At 41.5% G+C, this 26,133-nt stretch overlaps 2 protein-coding genes across 3 annotated transcripts; both read left to right on the top strand.

Annotated features, from left to right (window-relative positions):
- The first annotated feature begins 13,890 nt into the window (after positions 1 to 13,890).
- Positions 13,891 to 16,544, top strand: marcksl1b (MARCKS-like 1b). Its single transcript, XM_030789323.1, has 2 exons — positions 13,891 to 14,160; positions 15,245 to 16,544. The coding sequence occupies exons 1-2, from the start codon at positions 14,074 to 14,076 to the stop codon at positions 15,779 to 15,781; spliced, it is 624 nt and encodes a 207-aa protein (XP_030645183.1). The 5' UTR covers positions 13,891 to 14,073; the 3' UTR covers positions 15,782 to 16,544.
- A 2,325-nt stretch (positions 16,545 to 18,869) lies between these two features.
- On the top strand, positions 18,870 to 25,811 carry hdac1 (histone deacetylase 1). 2 transcript variants are annotated; one of them, XM_030789589.1, is made up of 14 exons: positions 18,870 to 18,945; positions 19,899 to 20,011; positions 20,181 to 20,298; positions 20,596 to 20,670; positions 20,978 to 21,116; positions 21,248 to 21,389; positions 21,617 to 21,709; positions 21,911 to 22,019; positions 22,157 to 22,297; positions 22,536 to 22,644; positions 22,829 to 22,956; positions 24,069 to 24,227; positions 24,440 to 24,488; positions 25,003 to 25,811. In XM_030789589.1, exons 1-14 carry the CDS (start codon positions 18,894 to 18,896, stop codon positions 25,028 to 25,030), a joined length of 1,455 nt encoding a protein of 484 aa, XP_030645449.1. In that variant the 5' UTR covers positions 18,870 to 18,893; the 3' UTR covers positions 25,031 to 25,811. The 2 variants fall into 2 exon arrangements, with proteins under 2 accessions (XP_030645449.1, XP_030645450.1); XM_030789590.1 differs by having other exon boundaries at positions 18,894 to 18,945; positions 24,069 to 24,215.
- The last annotated feature ends 322 nt before the right edge of the window (positions 25,812 to 26,133 follow it).

The following is a 26,133-nucleotide window of genomic DNA, read 5'->3' as shown; positions in this document are numbered from 1 at the left end:
ACGCACTCAATCACAGAGTGCTTCATATGAAGTACATTGTCTGAGGATCGCAATTACACTGAGAATTGTGTATGATCTGAACAAAACTGGTGGGAGGGTGTGAGGAGGTTGGGGGGGTGGGAGTGGGGGGGGGGGCGGGGGGGAGGGCTGCCTCCTCCTCTGGGTTTACGTGTAGGCCACCTCCTGGTTGACGCTGATCTGCAGGTCAACCTGTTCATTTCGGATGGCCCACGTGGGTGTGGATAGAGCGAGGAAGTGAAAAATGTGCGATACAGGAAACATTCCAGCTCGAAAAAAATCAATGACTCGGCCCACTCTGCTGCTCGCATTGGCTCTAATTTAGGTCAGCGCTGCCCGTACGTAACCTTCAATGTCTAATCTTCAGATTTGCTAGCTCACCGCAAATGACTGTACACATCGGCAATCTGAGAACAGAAAGTGTTTGTTTTAATTGGTTTGGCAAAGCTAATCATCGGTTCAATGGCACACCAGAATACACTGGTTAGATTACACAACTCCTGCCAACCCCCCAACCCCACCCCCAACCCTCTGAAAACCAGTTTTGTCCAGCTCTGATTCTAGACACTCAGCTTTGTGGCTGCGGTGGACAATAGGTCCTATGCCACCACCACCCCCCCAACACCATCCTCCCTCCCCCCCCTCCCATCGCACCCCCCCCCCCACCACCACCACCCAGAGGCCCTGTTAGTCTCCCATACAAAGGGAGATTTTGCTTGTCACTCTCATGCTTGACTGCTTTCAATTCTAGTGAAAGCTTTTGAGGCTCGACAAAAAAAGAATTGACTAAAGTATGAATCAGTTTTAAACATTTAGATTTCTTCTACTAGTTAAATAAAACCAGAATAAAAAACACAGGTACTAGAACTATGTACCTTATTTACTTATGTTATGCACTCGACTGTTTCCGTGTTATTGGAATCAATTTTAGCCAGCTAATTAGGACCAAAAGCAATGCTTGATAAGATGTAATTCCTCATCGCCTTAAAAGAACACTTTGCTCTCAGCTGGTCCCATTATTGATTGTTACTTACCATTCACAGGCTTGGCCAACACTGATTGGAAGAAACCTTGATGGCTGATAAGCATTTACTGACTTGACAGTTCCTGATTGGCCAAACAAATCCTGTCTGGGCATTCCCATTTTCATTTCTCCAGTGCAGGACTTCAGCCAGATTGGAGTGCTGGCAGCTTTTAGCCTCTCGAGCCCCTCTGTGACAGCACTGGTTATGAATCATTCCATTCAAATACCAAGCGTATGAATTTTCAAGGAAAACAATGGGTTTTTATGTATAAAATTATAAATTTATGCTGAGTTTATCCATTGCTTTATCCCTCACAACCACAAAAACAGAATGTGTGTGTGTGTGTGTGTGTGTGTGTGTGTGTGTGTTTGCATATGCACCACTGTGTCTGCTATTCTGACTGCACCCAAGCCTGGTCCCAGCTGTCGAGCTCTTACACCCCCCCCCCCCCCCCCGGCCAGCCCCCCTCCACACACCCCTCCTATTGTTCCCAGTGAACACAGAGTCCAGTGTTATTGACTCAGCAGAGCTCTCCCTGCTCCTGCCCCTACCCTGTTACCCTGTTAGCCATCAGCAACAACACAACTACTCCACCACTGTACACCACCATGCTGGGTCAGACACGTATCAACCCCCCCCCCTCCCTTACTGAGAACACACACACATGCACACACACACACGTACACACACACACACACACAAAGAGAGAGAGAGAGAGAGAGAGAGACATACACACACTTTCACAAACCACTAGCAGCTAGCACACTGGAGGGTGTACGACCTTTAGGATGAGGGGAGAGAGAGAGAGAGAGAGAGAGAGAGAGAGAGAGAGAAAGATAGAGAGAAACAGTGAAGATAAATTCAGGGAAATAGCCCATATATGCTTCCTGAATCTCAGTTAGAGATAACATAGGGTTAAATGCAATGAGCAGTCAGTAGTAATGAAGAGTATGGGAATGAGATAGAGGAGGCTGAGGAGAGGGGAAAGGGAGAGGTCCCTGGTGGTGTGGAGAACTCTACAGGGCTCTATTCTGTGGCTGGACTGAGTGATTTGTCTCTGCTTGGCTATGGACCTTTAATGACCACACTGTGAGCAAGGGATCATGACTAATGAGTCTTCAGACAAAACCCCCACATCTCTCCCTTAGAGACCATCATACAAGAGAAACACTGAATGTTTGTGTTTGCATTGAGCCAAATTGCTGCCAAATTTCCATTTCAAGAACGGTTAAAAGTTTTCGTTTTGTTTTTCTAAGGCAGAATTTCTAAACAAATATACAGGGTCTTCTCTGACTCTCAAACAGCTCTCAGGAGCTATGGTTTGGAGTACAGAGCAAATTGGGAACATTGTGAATTCCTTTAGTCAAGTAGGACGCTTCTTTGAAAAGTGCAATATAAAAGTTTCCTCAGTATGAACCTCAGAATTCTTCAGATAATCCTCATTAGCTGATCTAGGTATCACTCATTCCTTATTAGTATCTGATTAAAACTCCTTATTCCCCAATCATCTCTTTGCTCTTTCTTCTTCATTCACATGTTTGTCATTATACACAAATCTCCATTATTATATATGATATGATATGATATGTTGTTTTTTATGCTTTAAAATTACATTTTTTTTTCATATATTCTGTGACACCACAAAAGCAGAAGCTTACATTTATTTACTTTAAATATAGTATTAACTGTACTTTAAGTCTTCGTAAATCCAAACCATTAAATCCATACACAGTCTACTCTTTGCATTCATTGTTATGATTATGGTTTTAAATTCATGATCTCAGTCAGTCAGCCATTCATTGTAAACATCTGTCACAATCCCTAATCCCAACGACAGCTGGATTACTTCTATATTGTCATGCAGTGAAGATCTATGCTTTAGCATTAGCATTAGTCAGCCATTAATATGACTTGAAGGTGTTGAATGGTCAAATGTCCATTCATGTCATTTTTATTCATATGTATTATGTACAGCTGAAGTCTTTAACTTCAGCTGTACATTATACATTTTATAAATGCATTTATTTGTATCATGCCAGTTTAGGACTAGATATAAACTTCATATAAATAACAACATGTATTAATGAGTCTATTTCTTCTTAAATAAACCACAGATGATACAGCAAAAAGTGAGTCATGATGGGAAATCCAAACCACACTCTCTCACATCTGCCCCAGTTCTATCCCGTTCCCCATCTCACAGCTGTATGTCTCTGGTCTCTCTGCAGAGAGCGCTTCCACAACATTAGAATAAGATCTGATTACTCAAGACAAATCATTTTTAGATCTGCTTATGTTGTTGGGGTTTTTTTTGTCAATGTGGGGAAGCACCTCAGATTATTATCATATTCAGTTCTTCTTACTGTCAACTTTGGGTAGGAAGAGTGTCTGTGATTTCACCATCATTTCGTTAAACAATGATTGTGATATGTGGATTGTTCAGAAACAAACGTGCATGCATATACGTGCACACACATAGGTGCATTTGTTTCACTCTACTAGAGAGCACTGACTACTGACATTTTACTGAAAGTAAACAGTAAGAACCAAAGCCAAGCCAGACCCCAAACCAAAAAAAAAAGAGTCAGGTTCAACTTTCAACAACGGCAACATTATACAGGACTGAACACATCTGTGACTTCCTGGCTAGTGCCTAGATAGCTAGTCACAACTGCCCAGTCAGGTAGGAACATATTGGCTTTCTCACTTTTAATTTGACACAATTCTATCCATAAAACTTTTGTATGTCATTTGCAAAAAATTCCACCCATAAAAATATATTTTATAGTCATTATATTACTTATCCAAAATGTAACAGGTTGTTACATTTTGCCTGTTATTATATTTTGCGCCTTTTATTACATTTTGTGCCTTACATAGGAAAACTTGTACACACACACACACATACACAGTCCTAAACAGCCTGAATATAACCTGACAGGGATTTGTTTATCCATCATACAGAACCACAATGAACAAAAGAGACGATTAGTCCAGGCCACGTAGTTCTCCATTTCCTTATTTCTCTTGAGTAATATTCTATCTAAGTTCATCATAAACTGTGAGTGTAAAATCCCCAGACTAAGTGCAAAGGTTGGTCAGACAAATATCAAATTTCACAGTAAATTGTGTGCGTGTAAAATCCCTAAACTGAGTGTAAAGGTCAGTCAGACAAGTGTGGTTTTTGTCTCCCAGATCATGCCTATTTACGATGTGTTTTAACAAAGCTTTTATTGATCGATCTCTGTAAGAAGTCATATAATTTGTGAGACAACGGTCACGAAAGATAGCAATCACAATAAAACTAGGGCAGGTTAAACATTAACGTCCATCATCACCATAATGGAAATACAATACTCCATTACATGTCCTAAAAAAGCCTAGGGGCAAGCAAACACAGAGGAAAGGTTTACGTCAGTTACAGAATAAAATGGCGGGAAAAATGTATGATGCAGTAAAAATAACAGATCTTGAGATGGACCATTCAGAGCAGAGCACATGCATAGGTTAAATGTTACACTCTATGTATTAATGAAGTATAGAGTCCTCTCTGCTTCGTTCCTGTTTCTGCAGACAACTAAAACAGAAGTTTTGATCAGCATCAGAAATCCCAGCAGGATTTTAAAATCCTGATAGAGCAGGTTTCTGACAGTATCTACAATCAGGCAGTCTTATCTTAAGTGTCGAGGACTGCAAAAAAAAAAAAAAAGAAAAAAAAAAAAAGCAACTCTCCCGACAGCCTCTGTGCTTCAGTGCTGCAGGCCGTCACTACATCTCATTCACTTCAAAGCCGGCAAGTTCACAAAGCACGGCTTGTTTAAGGCGAGCTAAAAAACCCAGCGAGCTGAATTGTTGGTTGCCCCCCCTCAACAACCCCCCCCCCCACCTCGAATCCCCACACTCCTCACTGGACCCTTAAAGGGAGTTTTAATGACTTGTCACACAAAGCGTGCCATTGTCCTAGCAACAAACATTCACTGTCATTGAATGGGGCATGAACTTTTAATTAGATCTATACACTTTAGTAAACAAGTCATTTAAATGAAGTTGTTGTGTAATTAGGGTACTGTATTGATGATGACTCAGTAGCCTTTGCTTTTACAGAAAAAAAAAAACCATACAGAGTCAAAGGGGTAACTTGGGATGGAGCCAGACTGACACATAAGCATGCATGCAGGGATTGTAAAGTAATCAAAACTCAACGGGGTCAAGAGCTATCTGGTGAAATGGCGTTAAACGCCGCTAACGATCTTAGCGTCTGATTGTCGTCAGTCTCGTGTTCCTATGGCCTGGATTTAACAGTCCATGCCTTCTGTTGTGGATGGTGTGGAATCTCTTTGAAAAGGAATTTGCATTCAAAAAACACAATCTGTCAAAAATTAGGATGAAAAAAAAGGAGATGTACTGAGACAAAGCTCACCAAAAGGACTTCCTTTGGAGCAAACACAGGACTACTTCCTCTTTAGCTATTTCTAGTTTAGAGATAGCATTGTATCTAAGAGGAAATATAATGATAGCAGCAGGATTATTATTATTTTTTTTTTTTTGTCTTTTATCAAAACACAAACACGCTTGACGAGAGGAAATTATTGCAAAATATTGCAACACATTGCAAGAAAACAAAGACCCAGAAGATGGAAAGGCTTTGATGGACCCACTGTCGGGTTTAGACACACTGAGATGAACTAGTGTTGTTTCTTTTCCTTCAGATTTTCACCCATGACCCATTTTGGCTGTGTTTCACATTGAGAGAGGAGAGAGAGAGAGAGAGAGAGAGAGAGAGAGAGAGCCTTTGACTGAGTCCTCACCTTCACAAAAGAATGGATAAGAGCCCAGCTCCTAGTCCTCACCCACTCCTCTTTGAATGGAGGAAAAGAAGGATTTAATGAGAAGGAGCAAAGGTGCCACTCACCTCCCAATTGAATGCCATCTCTGCGCCATAGCTGTGGAATTTCGCACGCTGAAGTTGGGTTGTGTTACAAAAGTTCCCCGTACAGAACCCCTTTTCCTAGGAAAGAAAGAAAAAGCGCAAGTTTGATTAAAGGGGGTGGAGAAGGGGAATAAAAGAGTGACCAACAGAAAATGGGAAGAGATGAGGTAGATGGAGATTGAAGCAATTAAGGGAAGAGTTCAGAAAGAGAATGTTCCGAAAGAAAAAAGGAATGGGCGAAAGGATGGGAAATGGAAATTGTGGACTAAAAGAGAGTTATTAGAGAGAGAGAAAGAGAGAGAGAGAGAGAGAGAGAGAGAGAGAGAGAGAGAGAGAGAGAGAGAGAGAGAAGAGGATGGGTCTCTTTCCTTCTCATAACCTAGAACCCACTCAGGCCTCCCTTATCCCACCTTCCCCTAAATCCATCCTAACCTCCTTCACACTTTTCTGCTCCAGCAGACTGAATTATCTCTCAGCTCTGACTCACAGACAGACACACAGACAGACACACACACACACACACACACACACACACACACACACACAGACTCTCTCTCTCTCTCTCGGGCAAGGTGAGCGGTCTATCCATTTGCTATTAATTATGTTTAGCCCTTGTCCCCCCCAAAAAAGCAAGCTTATCTCTCTTCCCAGCAAGCCTTGAGTGTGTTTGCTTCAGTAAAATCCTTTTTTTTTTTTTTTTATCATTGCACAGTGGTGAAATAGCTTGGGCTTCATCAGTTAGATGGCTGCCTTGTCTCATGTCTCCCCTTCCCTTTGACTCGTTTTTGTGCACAGAGGTCTCTCTGCTCTGTGTGGATACTGAGAGCTGTTGTTACCAAAATGTATCGCGCCAGGCTTCTTTGGTTCTGAGAAACAGCTCGATCTGTGTTAGTGTACATGATTTTGAAAAGCAAAAAGACCTCTATTATGAACAAGGATATTTAAACAACAGCTGACTATGTGCGCATTTCTCTCTTTCTCTTTCGCTCTCACTCTCTCTCTCTCTCTCCCTATGTGTGTGTGTGTGTGTGTGTGTGTGTGTGTGTGTGTGTGTGTCAGAGAGAGAGAGAGAAATACACGGTTCACTGGGACAGAGCAGGCCCACTGGCAGTGCATCTGTAGTATTAGTGGGTCAGTATGCCAACATCCCATTCATCAGCATCACTGTTCTCCTCTCCCTCTCTCTCCCTCCCTCTCTCTTTCTCTTCCCCTCTCTCTCTCTCTCTCTCTCTCTCTCACTCCCACACACATTTTCATTTAGGACCTTGCTCCACTCTCAGATTTGCTGAGCTTTGCTGCCCAGTCATTCAACGCACGCTCTGGTCAACAAGGGCGCAGCCTTCCGCTTTGATCACCCAGCTGCCACTCAAATACCTATTTCATATATTACTCTATAAATACACTGAGTAAGCCCATATGTTTTTTTTTTTGTTTTTTTTTTATTCCTGCTCTGACATTTATTGGTTATGCATTTCCATAGCACAGACCGGGGTAATGGAAGGTCCTTCTGCAGCCGTATGTTAAGGGCTGTTATTTCTCCCGTTTTTTTGTTTTTTTTTAACATGATCATCTAGGCCGTGTTTTTTTGTTGTCTTTATTCCACACTTCTCTTTTCTCATCATTCCAACTCTCACTTTATTCCTCTCTTCCTCTCAGTTTCAGACACATTTACAAGGCCTCAGCTCTTCACGCGTGTACACACGAACTAGCACGCATCCAATCACAGGCTGCTTTAGACAGGGTAGTGTCTGAAACTGAGGGACCAGTGGCACGTGAAAATCCCTTTTGACACATGAGCATGCTTCTGACCTTATTACTATGACAACAGATGAACTCTAAATGGGGGATGGAGTAATTACTGGAATACAAACACAGACACATGCTCACCAATGCAGTTTAGGCTATTTTTAATCCTAGATTAGGCCCTCTAGTAAATATTTAATCGTGATATCGTAATATCTGGTGAATGCACAGATAGATAGATAGATAGATAGATAGATAGATAGATAGATAGATAGATAGATAGATAGATAGATAGATAGATAGAGAAAATGGAGTGAAAGAACAGAATGAGAGAGAGAGAGAGAGAGAGAGAGAGAGAGAGATGGCTATCAATAGATGTAGATATACATATATATATGTTCACAAGATACATATAGATAGCAGTTGTAGATTTTGTTGAAAATTTCACTGTTGATGGACTTGTCTTTTCAATAAACAAGACTGTAATTACCAAAATGCCTCTGAAATATTAGGGATAATTTAAAAAAAATATACTTTAAAAACATATCACCTGTGAAAGCATTTATTTTCTATGAACTAATATAATCTACTTTAGTTTCATGAAGGACTGAAAAGAGATGAAATTTGTTTGTAAGGAAATTATGTTTGGTCATAAATCAGGGAAAACACTGATAATTTGCATATTCGCATTAGGTTCACTTGCAACATGAGACAGCTGCCTTGTCTTTTCTGTTTCTGTGTGTGTGTGTGTGTGTGTGTGTTCAGGTCTGTATACTGCATGTGTAGATTTACGGTGCACATATTGCGCTGTATCAGTTGTGTCTTCTGAGTGTGGACGTGTTTCCTGAGACGACTCTCTCACTTCCTCACACTGTCACGAGGGACTGTGTGTGTGTGTGTGTGTGTGGAGAGAGAGAGAGAGAGAGAGAGAGAGAGAGAGAGAGAGAGGCAGCTCTGCCCACGCTGAAAGTAAAAATAAACGCTTCTCCTTTCATCCTTTCATACATTCAGCAATTCTTCCCCCTCCTTCCCCTCTTTTTTCTCTCCCAAAAATCTGGGCTAGGTGAGTGGGTGAGAGAGAGAGAGAGAGAGGGAGAGAGAGAGAGGAAATGGAGTGAAAGAACAGAATGAGAGAGAGAGAGAGAGAGAGAGAGAGAGAGAGATTGGGTGATGTTGGGTAAGAGACAGAGAAAGAGAAGCCAGGGAAAACTGGTGTGCTGGTTAGCTCATGGGCCAAATCCATTCACCGTGCTGTCTGTCAAATGGCAGTACCTCACACACACATGCTGTCCATACTATGTTATCTCTTGCCTCACCTGTCTCTGCATTGTCTCCTACATATCACTCTCCAACCCCAAGCCATTCATGGCAGACACCCTTCACCCAACCCTATAAAAGCAAGGAAAGCAATTTGCTTCAGGAGGTTCATTTAAGTGACATGCCGAGCTCATATATGTGCATTTGAACCTGTGTGTGAGTGTTAGTATCTGTACATGTGTGTGTGTGTTTGTGTGTGTGTGTGTGTGTGTGTTAGACAGAGACAAAGGCATCTTTTCTCAACACCCAAACAGTTTGAGCAGTTGTCCTAATTGAATTCACAATATCTCCTCTCTATGCAGTAAACAAACCATTTTTCTCATTTGGAGATTGCTGTGAGACAGAGGCTGCACAGTCTCAGTGAGAAGAGGGCAGGAGAAAGCCACTGTGCTGGCTGCAGGGATGGGAGTTGGACTGCTGATAACAGAATTCAGTCAGTAAATAAATCCACCTCTGTGTTTTTGGGCACCCAAACAACAAGCTTAATAAGATATGGAAGACACTCCTGAATGACTGGAATAAACAAGAGGGGGAAAAAGTCTCAGACTCTAAGCCTCACAGTTGAACTGCAGACTCAAAAAAAAAAAAAAAAAAACCAACTTTCAAATATTTCAAGTCTCTGAGTTGTCAGCTAAGAACATTCTCTCAATCTGTTAAATGGCTGGCTGTCCCTTTAAAACGGTATTCTCTGTGAATTTACCCCTAGAATTCCCCAAACAGAAATGGCTTAGAGGTGTCTCTGAATGACAGAGCGTAACAGAGCGCAAGGAGAAAGTGAAAGCAGAAGAAGGAGAGACTTACCGAAAGTAAGAATCCACCGCAAAGCTGTCTTTGTGTGTTTACTCGTGTAATACAGCTTGATAGACGATCTGACTTAACAATCCCAGGGATTCCCTGTTGAGTGTAAACACTGAAAAGTCCCCCTGTATTTCCATAGCTCTGAAGTTAGTTTGCCATGTCAACCTTTGTGCCGTTACAGGTAAGACTCTTCCCCTTTTCTCATGTGGGAGTTCAGGTGAATTCCAATGCCAGTGTAAACTCCCTAAAGGAGGATGTTTTCTCACAGCTCAGTGACATACAGGATTTAATGGTAATGTCCAGGAATTAACTATAAAATGAATGGAAGGGATTGAATGGGTTTGAGCAGATTATAGCCCAGTGTTTGGGGCTGTTTATATTTTTGTTTATGTTTGTGTGGGTTAAGATATCAGTTCTTTGTTCACCATTCATTTACTGAGTATGGATTACAGAACTGAGGGCAGGAATGAAGGTCATTCCTCACAAACCCCTGAGGTGGTGGTGTGACACTCTGAGGCAGAGTGAGATGTGTGTTTTTAGAGGGGAAGGGTCTGGGGGGGGGGGGGGGGGTGGAGGTCGGCGAATCGGATGCCCTTTGACCTCTTGACCTGCCAACTCCACACTAAAGCTCAAATCTAAAGTCAAGATTATTTTTCTTTCGTACTCTGCCCGACTTGGACATCTGGCTAGTGGAAAGCCATGCCATATGTTCCCATTGTCTCAGACACAGGCTAAGATTCTTAGCTCCTTATTGATCGATGACAACCAGAGATTAGGGCAGCCCCATTCTGTGTTCAAGAAGGAGAATAACTTACAGTATCTGATTAGAAAAGAAAAGGGACACACATTCTAAGAATGGAATCAATTTCAAACGGTTACTTTAAAACAAACAAACAACATGAAAGTGTACTTCTAAGATTAATTACTCTGTAACTTGTATAGCTATGCAATATGGTATAGTGAGTTCCTGCTAACACATCTGTCCACACTAGTTTACAAGTAGAAAAAATATCAGGCAAACACATCACTGGTAATATGACATAAAATAATTGATTTTGAGAGAGAGATTGAAAAAATCTATTGATTCTTTAGGCTATATGCTGCTCTCTCTCTCTCTCTCTCTCTGACTCTCTCTTTCTCTTTCTCACTACCCCTAGTCTTCACCTCACCCCGGCTTGTGATGCTCATCAGTTGGCTTTCCTAAAGGAGAACAATAGGGCCTTTTGAAGATATAAATCTTACTCTGTGTTCAGGCATGAAATCTGGGCAGTCAAACAAAAAGAGCCATTGACTCTCACAGGGAAGAAAAAAACAGGGAGATAAGATGCCCCACGCAGAGCTTCACAGTAACCAGCCCTCTGCCCGAGGCCAGAGACAGAGAGAGAGAGAGAGAGAGAGAGAGAGAGAGAGAGAGAGAGAGAGAGAGAGAGAGAGGGAGAGGGAGAGGAAGAGAGAGAGACAGAGAGAGAGAGATAGAGAGAGACAGAGAGAAAGAGAGGGAGAGGGAGAGAGAGAGAGAGACAGAGACAGAGAGAGAGAGAGGGAGAGGGAGAGAGAGAGAAAGAGAGAGAGAGAGAGAGAGAGAGAGGGAGAGAGAGAGAGATACGAGGGAGAGCAAAATACTGTAAGAATTAGAGACATGGGAAAAGAAGACACTGGATGCACCATGTCTTACTGCTGTCCTCCACCTTCAGCTTTCCAGTGCTGGGATAGCAATGGACACACTGACAACTTCTATCTAATACATCAAATACAGGAGCTGAAAATGTTTCTTGCCAATACCATCCTAATTCATCAGCAGAGCCCTGAGATACCGTCTGCCAGGCATACTAACTTGGTTAGTCTGATGCGACAACTTTACGTGTACTGACATAATGGATTTCATGCTGCCTCTCATGTGCTCCTGAGAAAACATTTTTTGCTTTGGTTAAAATCTTGTGTAACACCATAAATAGTAGGAGCATATTTTCAGTAACCTCTACATTTTATCTCAGATCATCCATCTGTGTGGTCTGAATGATTCTCTCCACTTAAAAGTGTTACAGAGTGCAAAATCACAGCCCGATTCACCTTAAAGAAGTAGAGCCATCTTAACGGTAAAGATCTGACTGCGAGTCGGAGAAATGCTTGGAGGGCCAGGGATTTCTGGGAGGGTCTGTGGAATGTGATCTCTGGTCACTTGACCCAAGGTTCACAATGTCAACCTCTGAACTTTCCAGGCAAAGTTTCTGTTTAGCAGTAAGAGATCATGAGTCAGATTGAGTGACTCTCAAACTCTTAATGTAGTTATGTTCGAAAAGCGTTTTAGGAATCAATGTAGTTCCTTGTCTTCAAAAGGAACTATTCACCAGATTGCCCATTCCAATGGCTTCACATTCCCTACTTTCACCCCCTCCAGCACTGAAACTAAAATGTGTGTCTGATAACCAGTTCTCACCTCTTTGGCCATTACACTGTCCCATCAGTGGCACATCAGACACGTCCATTCACATTCACGTCTGATACCTGCCATCTGAGGAGGAGCATGTCTATCTCGTTTCAGATAGTGCAGTTCCTTTTGGGAGATAAAATGCTGGAATCAATGGGGATGTTTCTCCGCTGCAACAAAAACTGTGTGAAATGCAGCTTTCTCTAGAAAGGATGGCAGCTATTCGCTTTCCGTCTGACGCTGTCTCTGGAGCAATCTCGTGACAAAGAGGACTTCTCGCACAGACGGATTCGGGCTGGGAGGGCAGGGGGTTAAAAACGAGTGTGTGACACATACAAAATGAGATGATGTGTCCTGACCCGCCATCAAGAAAATAAACCACGCCACAAAAGCTTGGGGCACAAGTCCCCTCCCCTCTCACTACATCTACCCCCCACCCACCTCCCTTCAACATGCTCCCTTAGGAAAAAAAAGAGGGGACTGTTTGGAGTATATGAGCTTATTCATCGCATCTCCTCATCTGACACTCACAAAAAAATGCAGTTTAACCCCCTAAGGTTGTAACGGTTCTGAGAAAGAGACAAGACACACAAATGAGGTGAAAAATTCTCCGTGAGCGTTTGCATGCCTTGCATACCTCCACAGACAGTGGAGACTTTATGTCATTTGGCAAGGCCAGAGAGAGTGTAGGGGGGGGGGGGGGAGAGAGAGAGAGAGAGAGAGAGAGAGAGAGAGAGAGAGAGAGAGAGATATTGTTGATTTACAGGAAGCAGATAGTGTCCAATTCTTTTCATTTTCCAAAGCAATGAGCCCTGAAGACAGATAAATGCTAAATGCCTCAGAGCTGTAAAACCCAAACCTCAATCAATGCTTATTAAATACACCACATCCCACCAACCCCACTGTAAAAATATCAGTCAAAACTAATTTTGGAGTCCCTTCCATGTTTCAATAGAAAAATACGCAGCCACAATAGAGTCATTGGATACACTTACTTTCAAATGTGCATCAGTTTCATACTATCATATTGATTTGTGATTATTATCAGTAATAGCAGTATGGTTAAACTTAATAACTAGTAAAACAAATCATGTGTAAGATATTGTGAGCTTCTGTGAGGGTGTTTATTTCACTTGACAGACTTTTGACCCTCAAAAATGGGTGCAGTTGCTTAGCAAGAACAAATTAGCCTCATTACCGTTCAGAGTTATGCAATGATGTTCGAAAAGCTTCAACGTCATGGAATGATAGTAGGGAACGCGAAGTATGGAACAGCACATTTATTGAGCTAATTTGACAATTTCATACCCACGTACATATGCCTATGAATTACTTCATTATACAAAACAACGTATTTATATTAAGTAGATTTAAAATCAGCTTTTACTAACTTTGACAAGTTTTGCTTTCGTTGCAAATGCTGACCGACTTAGTCCATAACAATTAGATGCCATTTTGTTTCCAAATGATAGACTAAGAGGTGGGATGCATGGGGGGTGGGGGTGGTGGTTGAAGGCGGGGGAACTCCAGAATGTTGTTTCAGATTGGTTTGAGTTGTAGGGACACGCCCATGGGTGGTGCCTTGGGTTATCTAGAGGCGCTGTATCAACTAGTATTGCTAGTTGTAGGTTGCCTTCGACGAGTGGAGAAATAGAAGGTTAACGAAGACTGGGACGTCTCAATTTTTCTTCATATAAGAAGAAAAAAATCTCCTTTGCCTGCGCTTTTGGATGCACATTACAACTCTTGGTCTGGATTTATTTTTCTCCTACCTTATTTGAGTTCTTTTAATTTACTTTAAAACTAAATTCATAATGGGATCCCAAGCATCGAAGGGAGGAGTGGCCGTTGAGGGAAAAGCCGCTGCCGCTGACCCAGCCGCGGTCAAGACAAACGGACAGGTAGGCACCGGCTCGCCCGCTCTATCATTGTTTTCATGACACACCCACATCGAACAAGTGTCTTTCAGCCGAAGTTTGCTCTTTCTATGTCTTTTCCTCGTTAAAAATCCGATTTGATAATAATAGCATGTCTTTTTGTTCACACATTGATTCTGCTCGGCTAATTTAATGGTATTAGTTACAGAAATCACCTACATTTGCAAATACCTCTGTTTTATATTATTCGTATTACTATTGTTCGTTGACGAGGGACGGGAAGAGTCAAAATCCTCATCTATCAGTCCTTCAGTCTCCTACGAGAATTGGGGTTCAAATTATGTGCAGACTATTATGCGGATTAGTTGTAACATACTTTACGCCGTTCTGTGTGTTGCATGTTAAACGATGCATTTTACTGGAAAACTGTCTGATCTCCACTTACGGAGTATTGTTAAAGGATGCCCAATCTCAATCCCGTATTGATTGACAAAAGCTGGACGGCAAGTGATGCGTTTGCATAAAAGTAAGAATTACATATAATCTGTTCGTCGCAATCTTGTTCATGCACTTTAAAATCGATATTGTATTGCTGGGTTAAACTGACGTGCCAGGCAGTAGCTTGATGTGCAGACGCACGAGGTCTCAGGTCTAGACACCGGACTAGCAGCGAGTCCGTGTGGATGTGGTTGAATAGAAAGAGATGCGCTCTCTTTGTCGAATTAAAAATTGTCGTTATTCGCATTCATTTTTTATAAGATTTCTTCGGCTATGGCAGTATTCCCTCAGTTTGTAGCTATATCACGCTGGAATTTACTACAGCGCATCGATCGATTCCAGTCTTTTGTCTCCGAGCCGCCGTCTCGACTCCCATCACAAGCGATTTGTGTTATACGATCGCCCCCCTCCATATCTTGTGGTACTGCAAGGCGTCACCTCGAAGCCACACATGATGTACGCGATAGTCGGTCATCGTCCTACCAGTCGACGATTTTACCCATTTTTAAAGGGTTATATTCTTAGCGGATTTCTGATACGCTCCGTGCACCTTAAACGCAGCCGATGAATGCAAAAATGATAATCTTTAAATTATTATTTCTCCCTTCAGGAAAATGGTCATGTGAAGACCAATGGGGATGTGAAAGCAGATGGCGATAACGCTGCCACCACCAATGGCTCTGCAGAAGCAGCCAAGGAATCTGAGACTGGAGCTGGAGATGCCATTGAACCTGCCCCTGCTGCCGAGGGTGAGGCTGCCAAACCAGAGGGCGAGGCACCTAAGGAAACCCCCAAGAAGAAGAAGAAGAAGTTCTCCCTCAAGAACTCCTTCAAGTTCAAGGGCATTTCTCTGAAGAAGAGCAAGAAGAATGCCAGCGAGGTGAAGGAGGAGGCAGCTGCGGCCACAGCCACAGAGGAGAAACCTGAGGAGAACGGGGCAGCTGCCGAGGAGAAGCCTGAGGAGACCAAGGCTGAGGAGACTGCAGCTGCTGCTGCTGATGCTGAAGCCCCCAAGGCTGAGGAGACCCCTGCCAAAGCTGAGGAGGCTGCAGCTCCTCCGAAAGAGGAGGCTGCTGCTCCTGCTGAGCCCACAAAACCCACAGAGGAGACCAGCTCAACACCTGCACCATCTGAACAGAAAGAGTGATTGTACTTCACAAGAACTTTGTGAACTGTTTTGCAAGAAAAAAAATATATATTTATATATATGTGTATATGTATACATATGTATATATACATGGATATATGTATATGTATATATACACATGTATGTGAAAAAAGACTCCTCGTGCCACTTTCTTTAAGAATAATAACAAATGACAGACTAGATTCACTAGTTCACTTCCCTGGTAATGGCTCAAAGATCTGGAACTGAGTTAGGCTGATACCACTTGGAAATGGGATGTAAACACAGGAATGAGTTGAACATATGAAGATGGAATCAAGGTGATGCATCTTTCAAACACATCAACATAAAGATGCTACAACACAACCAACAGGCGCAACATAGACATCACCACGTTTAATGACTGTTAAAAAAAAAAAGCTATGGAAATTGAAATAGAAAAAAAAGACTTGCCAACTTTCTACATTCCTATATTTTAACCCAAATTTAAGTATTTTGTGGTGTATAGAGAACCATTTTAAATATTCAGACGGCTTTGTCTTGTTTGTTTAGAAATGCATTTTAATTTTCATCTTGGCTAAAAAAAAAAACACATGAGCTTGCCATGTTCACATTTGAAGTTTTAAAAAGAAGCAGAGATGTTATGTGTTAAATGTGAGCCTTGATCTGCTTTCTTGTCTCTGTAAATACATTTGACCAATTTTGTTCTTTATTTTGCTAATGTTTAAAGATGTTACTGGTTTTATTGTAAAGTTGATAATGGTAAATAAATGTTGGTTACCTACTTAAGATGAAATGAAGTCTGACAGTTTTTTTTCTTAATGCATGGAGTTAATGAAAGTAAAAAAAAAAAGAAATCAAACCTCATTTAACGATCTGAATAATAAAAAAGAAATCAAACCTCATTTAAGGATCTGAATAATATAATGAGGGATAAAACCAGGAGCAAATTGGGATCATACAAAAATTACACAGGACAATAAAAATCATGCACCGTTTAGAAAAATATTTGAGGAACACTGACATTTAGATTATTGATTAATAATGACATTGATATCGATAAGGCAATGCATTGACCTGACCAAACAAAATGACACACATTTCATCCTACATTTTAGCAAGCTAGTTAGTGGACCAACCAAGCAGATTTCCCTTATTTATTTTTTTTACTCTACTTCTTTAGTGGTAGTCACAGTGTTACAGGGATTCACACAATGCACAAACCAACAGTTAGTAATTTCATGATGTAAAACCCTCATGAGGATAGTGTTCCTATATCAGATAATTCCTTATCAGCACTGAAAGTACAGACATCAAATCACAATATGATGTGTATTTTTGGCAAACATGACTACACACCTTCTTACAGTCTACCACAGCCTCTACTGTATGCTGTGGTTATGCAAATACATTTGCACCATCATTATCAGAAAAATAGTCTTGTGACGGTCAGTCATGATCTATACAAAACTAGTAAAAAAGTATTACTTTGCCTTCTATTTATAGATAATTGTTTGTTTTACGAACGCGTATGAGAGCGCGTATAAACATTCCATTTATACCACATATAATTATATAAAATTTCTTGCCTCCATTTTCATTGCCTAGTAAATTATCCATTTTAGCAGAAACAACGCATGTGCACCCTACGTGAACCTTAGGAGGATGATGGATCGACCCTTTTGCAAATTCAGTCAGACTTTACTGCAAGAATGCTTTATGATTTGTTCTGGTCAATGAGATTGTGTTCGTCAAACACTTAAGTCACCAAGTCAAACCTCCCGATCTGCCATTAGAGGACATGAAGGATGGGTGAATGGCGCCATCATGGGGTAATTTAATGTATTGCAACTTCACTTATACCATTCACACTAAAAGATCTGTTGCTCTCAGTGCTCAATGAGGAGACAAGGCTCCCCCTCTTTGAGAAAGGATTACGATTATTTCTCCACACTTACATCATCACATTACTGAGAAATTCGTTCATTTGAGTAAGTAGGAAATGAGTGTGTACCATAAACTCCAAAATCAGAGTTTATCAAATGCTGAGCTGGACACAGCATTTGATTTTTGATTGGACGCAGCACTCTAGTCTCAATCCAAAAACTGAAATGGACCCGCAGCATTTAACATCCAAGGTACAGCTGTGTTCCAGAAGTTACCACAGCAAGCTGCTTCAAGTTATTCCACTGTAGGTAGGCCAATATTTGACAGTTATTATCCATAACAACATTATCCATAACAGTAGAGCTGTCTACTGCAGCTAAAAGTACCACTAACAGAATTTCAGATGACTGCAAATTATTCTCTACTACGGTTTTTCGATCCAAGTAAATTTAATGTCACAGTAATCAAGCAAAAAAAAAAAAAAAGGATTTACCCAGTGTCCCACTTAAGCTTGCCGCAGGCGTATTCACACCTGACAGTCAGATCATTCAGCATCTGCAGTCTGATACTTGTCATTTTTAATATTTTTATTTTTCTTTTTTTTTTTTTTTTTTGGAAATTAATTGAATAGACTCTTGTCTGACCGTTAAAAAAGGATGCAGCTCTGTGTCCACTGGCCTCAACTCAAGTCAAACTTATAAAAACGAGTCCACAAAGCTGAGAATCGGATCAGTGCAGAGACTGAGAAGATAGCGAGATTCAAAGATCTAAAAACTCATCGTCTGTTGTGTACAACATGGGGCGGATAGTGAGGACAGCGTTTTGCTCTTCTGACCTACAAACGAGAGGAAACATCTTATTAAATCGATTTATTAAGTCAAATCGTCTGGACAAAATTCCATTCATTCTCTGTTGAGAAAGTCGCGGATACCACGTGTAAGATTTAAATTTGGTTTATTTCAAGCTGTGAATACGGAATAGATTAAAAAGATAACAATTACTTCATAGTTTAATATCTGGATGTGCAGTAGCTCTCCGACAATTTAAGTACATAACCACAGACTCAAACAAAGAAATAAATAATATGCAAAATAGTGAGGTCGGTGGTTGGTCTAGATGTGCTATTGCAACGCCCAAGCAGTGAAAGCTAAACTGTGATTGGTTTAAAAAAACTACATGCAAGTTACGATTGAAGTTGGTTGTTGCGTAGAAAGCCCGGCAGGCTCAGGCTGTAATTGGAGATAAAATGGCGCTGACTTCTCAAGGAACAAAGAAGAAAGTTTGCTATTATTATGATGGTAAGCATTAAGTTTATGTTTCATCACGCTAAGCGCCAAGCATTGCCATATCAACGAGAACCAAATGTTTTTTGTTCAAATTGTACGTATCGCGCACATAAGTGATGTGCCGGTTGATTGTTAGCAAGCAGTGGCCGGTTAGCTAATGTCAGTTAGCCACCAGAGTTAGCCGAGACCCAGCGTCGAAGGAAAGATTAGCTAGCTAACTGGGTTAGCTAGCTTCTGCCCCGTGGGCTAACGTTAGCTGATTGTCTGTGGGGGACAATCCTGTAGCAGTAGTGCGAGCTAGGCTTCTGTTGTAACAATGGACGTGCACATTCATGTGTATGAAAAGAAAATGCTGCACCTTTCGCCGTGTTCCTTATCCTACTACTGGAATGCTTGAGTCAGATACTAAACATTATGGTATTCCGCAACTTCCACATCTAACCTACATTTTAGCAAGCTTGTTAGCTAGCTCGCACTTCTGCACGAGCGCTAGCCGCCTGTGAAGTTAAGCAACTGTGAACAATCTCGAATTTACAAAGAGACTGATTATAGCATGTAAAATGTGCTGTATATCAGACAGTCTTATTTCCTTGAACATTTCATGTGGTTGCTGGCAGCCCGCTCTCCGTTTTCACACCGACGTATTTTGCTAATTGCACGTAGCATATGAAGTGTATGCCAGCTAGCACGTAGCAGGATAAATGGGCATACGAGCTGCAAAGTTATCGTATGATAGAGATACTCTCCCTGAGCTATTCCACTTTGAAAGAGTTCACCTGTTGTTTGTTGTCTTTTATTTGATTTTTTCTTGAAACTGGACTGTAATCGATCGGGTTGAAACTGGAATCAGTCGATGATGCTGTTATTTAGACTGCTCGATTGATAGTTGCTCGTTCCATCGAGCCAACTTCCTTAATGTACGCAGTAATTTCATATCAATGACTGACCATTACTCCCTTTTCAAGGTGATGTTGGCAATTATTACTATGGCCAGGGCCACCCCATGAAGCCCCACAGAATCCGCATGACCCATAATTTACTTCTGAACTATGGGCTGTACAGGAAGATGGAAATCTACGTAAGTTTCACGTTTCTCGTATATCTCGATGTTGTACTCAAAAAACTTGAGAATCGACTTCTCTCTCTCTATCTCTCGCGCTCTCTTTTTTTGTCTAGACTTAAAGAATGTATTCTCTGCTTTCTATAATGGTTTTTACTTTTAAATTTGTTTTTGCCCACACCCACAGAGGCCTCATAAAGCCAATGCTGAAGAGATGACCAAGTACCACAGTGATGACTACATCAAGTTCCTGCGCTCCATCCGTCCGGATAACATGTCAGAGTACAGCAAACAGATGCAGAGATGTGAGTATCCAGTCCCTAGCTTTTGCTATTGTTGAAGTACTTATACTAGAAGTAATTTTTAATATAATCTTTACATTATTATTTTAGATATGAACAGGGTGATGCAGCACTAGAGTTCTCAAATCACCAATTTGTTCTAAAATGGTTGAAAGGAAGTTGTCACTGGTAGGGGGGTTCATGCATAAATTGTTTAAGGCCTGTAGGTTTTGTTTTTTGTTTTTTTTTTAAAGGTGTGCTTGATGACAGTTTTGGATGTTTTATCACTTAAATGTGCTTTTCTCCGTGTGCCCCGTCCAGTTAATGTGGGGGAGGATTGTCCTGTGTTTGATGGCCTGTTTGAATTCTGTCAGCTCTCAACAGGTGGCTCTGTAGGTAAGTATGAGCGTTCTTCTGTGAATGAGGCAATCACACCCCTGTTGGGGTTTTTTTTTTTTTTTTTTTGGTGTATTTTTTTTTTGTGTATATTGATCATTTAGACAATTGCAAGTGCCTCTTATACATTCAAAAAGTGTGTAATAACACATACAAAAATGCCCACATGTTAGGGATGTGCAATAAAGCCACAAGAATTGATATTGTGGTATAATTTGAATTTTGGAAATGACTGCAGATAAGGGAATCAGTGAATTACAATTGTTTTGCATGACTAATGCTCATTCCTGAATGTGAATCTGTGTAGCTGGGGCAGTGAAACTGAACAAACAACAGACAGACATCGCCATTAACTGGGCAGGAGGCCTTCACCATGCCAAGAAGTCTGAAGCCTCTGGCTTCTGCTATGTTAACGACATTGTCCTGGCCATTCTGGAACTGCTTAAGTAAGCTCTTTCAGACGAACACACACAACCTCAACACATTTCACCTTTAACATCTCTGTTGGGTGAAACTCATCTGTAAAGCATCAGTGTATACGGAGGCTTATCGATGAAATTCTTTTCTCTCCGTGCAGGTATCATCAGAGAGTGCTGTACATTGACATTGACATTCATCACGGCGATGGTGTAGAGGAGGCTTTCTACACCACTGACCGTGTCATGACCGTGTCCTTCCACAAGTACGGGGAGTACTTCCCTGGCACAGGAGACCTCAGAGTGAGTCCACATGGCTTTGTCACGCTGCATGTGCCACACATCTGGGTTTTCTTTTGTTTTTTTCTCTCTCTCTCTTTTTTTTTTTTTTTTTTCTCTCAAACTATTTCATGACAAAGGAACTCTTACATCTCAGTCCTTTTTTACTGAAGCTCAGTTCTGCTCAGTGGAAGTTTGTGTAATTTAGGATGTTCGTGGAAGTAACCCAACTTTTCTTTTTTTTTTTTCAGGATATTGGTGCAGGGAAAGGCAAATACTATGCTGTGAACTACCCTCTCAGGGACGGCATTGATGACGAGTCTTATGAAGCCATTTTCAAACCAGTAAGGACTTCATGCTTATTCTGCATCTAGCATAATCAATTTTGAAGTACCATTGGCAAAGCGTTGGTGCTCATGACTAAATCAGGTATAGTACACAATGAATGCTGTGCTATTAGGGGGAAAAAAGCAGAATGGTCTTAGGTTTATTTGGCTTAACTGTGTGTGTGTGTGTGTGTGTGTGTGTGTGTGTGTGTCTGGCAGATCATGGCTAAAGTGATGGAGATGTATCAGCCCAGCGCAGTGGTTCTGCAGTGTGGCGCTGATTCTCTGTCTGGAGACAGACTGGGTTGTTTCAATCTTACCATTAAAGGTAACATGCTCCCCGCAGTAACCTCTTCTTTATCTTTTGTATTTCTCTCTGTCATGCAAGCACATGCGTTGTCTGTATACGATGGATCTTTTTGTTTTTTGTTTTTTTTTTAATTTCTCTCTGTCCTATCTCTGCAGGCCATGCTAAGTGTGTGGAGTACATGAAGAGCTTTAACCTTCCCCTGCTCATGCTGGGGGGTGGGGGCTACACCATCCGTAACGTGGCTCGCTGCTGGACGTTTGAAACGGCTGTGGCACTGGACACCACGATCCCCAACGGTATAGCCCTTCGGACTGATGTTAGACTTCAGTTCTGTGTTACTGGACCATCACGTGACGCTATCCAGTTCACTGGCCCTTTGTATGACTGAGCAGTTAGAGCAGTGTCACATGATCACCTGAGTTTTTTAACAGACACAGAAAGAGGAACCACGCTCATGTCTGTGATGTGTACATTTCAGTGTCTGATTGATTGCATCTGTGTGTCCTTTTTTTTTTTTTTTTTCCCTTACATCAGAGCTTCCATACAATGACTACTTTGAGTATTTTGGACCAGACTTCAAACTTCACATAAGCCCATCCAACATGACCAACCAGAACACAAACGATTACCTGGAAAAGATTAAGTAAGTGTGACGATAGGTTTATGCTATCAGTCGCTAATGAATTAACTCACCGTTTCCGCTATTGGCGTATGCCTGCAACTTATATGTAATCTAAGTATATAATAAATACATGTATAATCTGTGTGTATGTGGGAGTGAGATTGTCCCAGTGTTGACCTGTGCCGTTGACCTCTCGTTCCTGCAGGCAGCGTCTGTTTGAGAACCTGCGCATGCTGCCCCATGCCCCGGGCGTGCAGATGCAGGCCATCCCTGAGGATGCCGTGCAGGAGGACAGCGGCGATGAGGAGGAGGATCCTGACAAACGCATCTCCAGTGCGTACCACACCTCATACCACCTTTCTCTGTCTCTTTATCTCCCCTGTTCTCCGTCCATGTCAAAGCCAATTTATACTTCTGCGTCGAATCTACGGCATAGGTACGGCATAGGCTCTGCGTATCCGCGTGCCCTGTGCTGTAGCCTACGCCGTAGCCTGACTGCGCCTCCCCAGAAATGTAACTGTGCGTCCTGGCAACACGCGTCAAAGCAGACTGAAACAACTGTGATTAGTCTGCTTTGTAGCGTCACCCTCCTTCTGCCTCAATCTGTTCAGTGGTCGTACACACCATCTCCTCAGATGTCTTCTGTCTTTTCTGCGTTACAGTAATTTCAGTAAAAGTAACCATTGTTCAACATTTATTAGCTCCAACTCCAACGTGATCCACTCAGTTTCCGACGCCATTGAAAGTTTTCGGCAAAATGGCGATACTGAGCGCTCGTTATTTTGAGAGCTCCGTTTGTTTGTCCCCCAAACTTGAGAAACTAGTCCTTCTTTTGAACGCAAAACTTGTTTTACAGATATTAGTGTGCAAAGACTGAATTCCGACTTGTTATTTAACATTATTCTCGGCATCTTTTTGTAATGCATCAAGAAACTCAACACAGTGGCATAGAAACCTCACCGCAAACTAGCGTTTTGGCGATGTAATTACAGAGCGACGCAGGCACACCAACGCAGAAGTATAAATGCTCACAACGATGTAGGCCACTCGCTTAGGGTACATGCGTAGGCTCCACATACAGTCTACGCAAAAGTATAAAGCAGCCGAAGTAGACGCAGACGCAGAAGTATAAACCAGCCCTCAGTGTCGGCACTCTGCTCTACTCCATTTCACTTTTCCTTTTTTGTTCCTCTTTTCCTCCTGTGCCCTTCCTCTAGTCCAGCTCTTCACATGTCTGTCTGCTACAGTTTTGCTTTTGAGGTTTGATCCCATTCATAAATGACTCGGTTCCAAAACAGTGAATGCTCACGTTTCCTAATCTGGGTGAGCTTCTCCACAGGAAACCAGTCTAGTCTTTTCTCAGCAATCCATTTTAACATATATGTAGATGTCTTAGTAGTAATGAATTCTCTTGTGTGTGCGTGTGTGTGTGTGTGTGTGTGCAGTCCGTGCTCATGATAAGAGGATAGCCTGTGATGAAGAGTTCTCAGACTCTGAGGATGAAGGCCAAGGTGGCCGTAGAAACGCGGCCAACTACAAAAAGGCCAAGCGAGTCAAAACCGAGGAGGAGAAGGATGGAGAAGAGAAGAAAGGTGAGCCAACAGGTACAGAAAAAATCCGTTACTCTAACTTTGGGGACTGGGGATGAAGTTATGACTTCACTTTGGGTCATAACTTCAGAGAACTGGGGAAGCTTTATGCTGTTTATAAATCACGTGTAACTCATCACTGTTGGAATCGTAGACAAACTGTTTCCACTTGGGGGTTTTTTTGTTGTTAATGTTCACAGTGCTGAGTGTCTTATTTTCCATTTTAGATGTGAAGGAGGAAGAGAAAACACCTGAGGAGAAGATGGACACAAAGGGGTAGTTATATTTATATTTTATATTATAGTATATATTACTCCATGTGCTACAGGAAACAACTCAAGTATCTTATTTACCTAACATGGTCTTCTAAGTAGGCCAGAGTTTGCTGAAAGCAAAGCAAAAAAAAAACACAAAAAAGAAATGTTTTCACAGTTTGGCATTGCAGAATATACTTTTGGTTTTAAATCGCCACCAGTTGGCTCCCAAGTAGTGTGCCTGGTTTTGGCAGTGTGTAGCAGCACAATGGCGTATCCTGTATCAGGGAGTCATGATTGGCCCTTTTCTCTGTAGTGATCAAGTCAGTCGGGATCCCTCGCTCCCCTTTGGCCATAGAAATGATCACAGAGCGCACCAGTGGCTTAACTCCATCAAGAACGCTACACTGGTTTCATCAGCTTTAACTGATGCTAAGATGTCAAAAGCCATGCATTTGTTAATGTGCTGTATCTGAAATCTTAAGGAAGTTTTCGTCCGATGGCTTTTTAACTTGTTAACATCTTGTTTTCAAAAGGCCAAAAGAAGAACTGAAAACAGCTTGAACAGATGACGCCTTGGTCAGAGTGGATGCATGAACTTAAAATTGTCATACTTACACACATGCATACACACACACACGCACACACACACACATACACATGTAGCTTCTAAAAGCTAAAGACTGTAAATTATTTTCTAAGACTCGTTTTACTACTTGTATTCTTAAGGAGCGGTATTTTTTTTTTTTTTTTTTTTGCATTCTTAAGTGTGAACTGAAATGCAAGATGTATGTTTTTTGTTTTTTCCCCCCCCTTCGTTTTTTTGTGCTTTTGAAACCTTGCATCACTGTTTTTTCCCCAGTTAGAACCTCATGTTACTGTTAATGAAAACACAGCACCTCAACCAAACAGGACCAGATACAGCACAAATCTAGCCAGTGGTCACTAGTTTTCCTCCCCTCATACGAGGGAGGAATCAACTTGTAAGTTATTTGAAATCATGCATATTCACTGCCTGTCCCCTTATTTTTTTTTTTTTTTTTCTGTGTTCCCTTGTGGATGCTGTCCTGACGCAGTGTCCTTTACCTCGTTTTTAAAAAGGTAAAAAAAAAAAAAGTTTTTTTATTGCGGTGTCTGTATTGATGGCTCTGAACTTGTCCGCTGTCTGTTGGGGCATGGAGAAAAAGGCTTGCTTAATTGCTAATAGTCTTCAGAATCAGATTATTCTCTGTTGTGGTTATGCTATAGCCTGTCAGCAGCATAGCTGACCAAATATACCAGTTTGGAGTTCAAGAGTTCAGTGATTTGTGAAATGTCCATATTATAACAATGACTTTGGTAAAGAAAATAAAGAAAATATCTCTGAAAATGTGGGTTTTTCCTCTTTTATTTTGTTCTATATTGTTGAATTTCTAGTATAGGTAGCAAACATGTTACTTGGGCTTCTTTCCTTGGCAGAATTGTATTTCAGTTTGCTACTACTATTATGCATTCATTCAGTGCATGGTAGACTGTGCAGCGTTAACCTTATATGCTGACTCAGTGGAGATACACCTGGTCAGTATCACCTGTAAACTGATTAATAATGAATGAAACAATAGAGCTGTTTTGTCTTAAATATACACACAACAGGAAATCAACAACAGTTCCCTTAGATGTCAGTATGG

This window comes from Chanos chanos, chromosome 12, assembly GCF_902362185.1.
Source record: "Chanos chanos chromosome 12, fChaCha1.1, whole genome shotgun sequence".
In the NCBI taxonomy this organism is placed as follows: Eukaryota; Metazoa; Chordata; class Actinopteri; order Gonorynchiformes; family Chanidae; genus Chanos; species Chanos chanos.
This window is presented reverse-complemented; position numbering and strand designations above follow the sequence as displayed.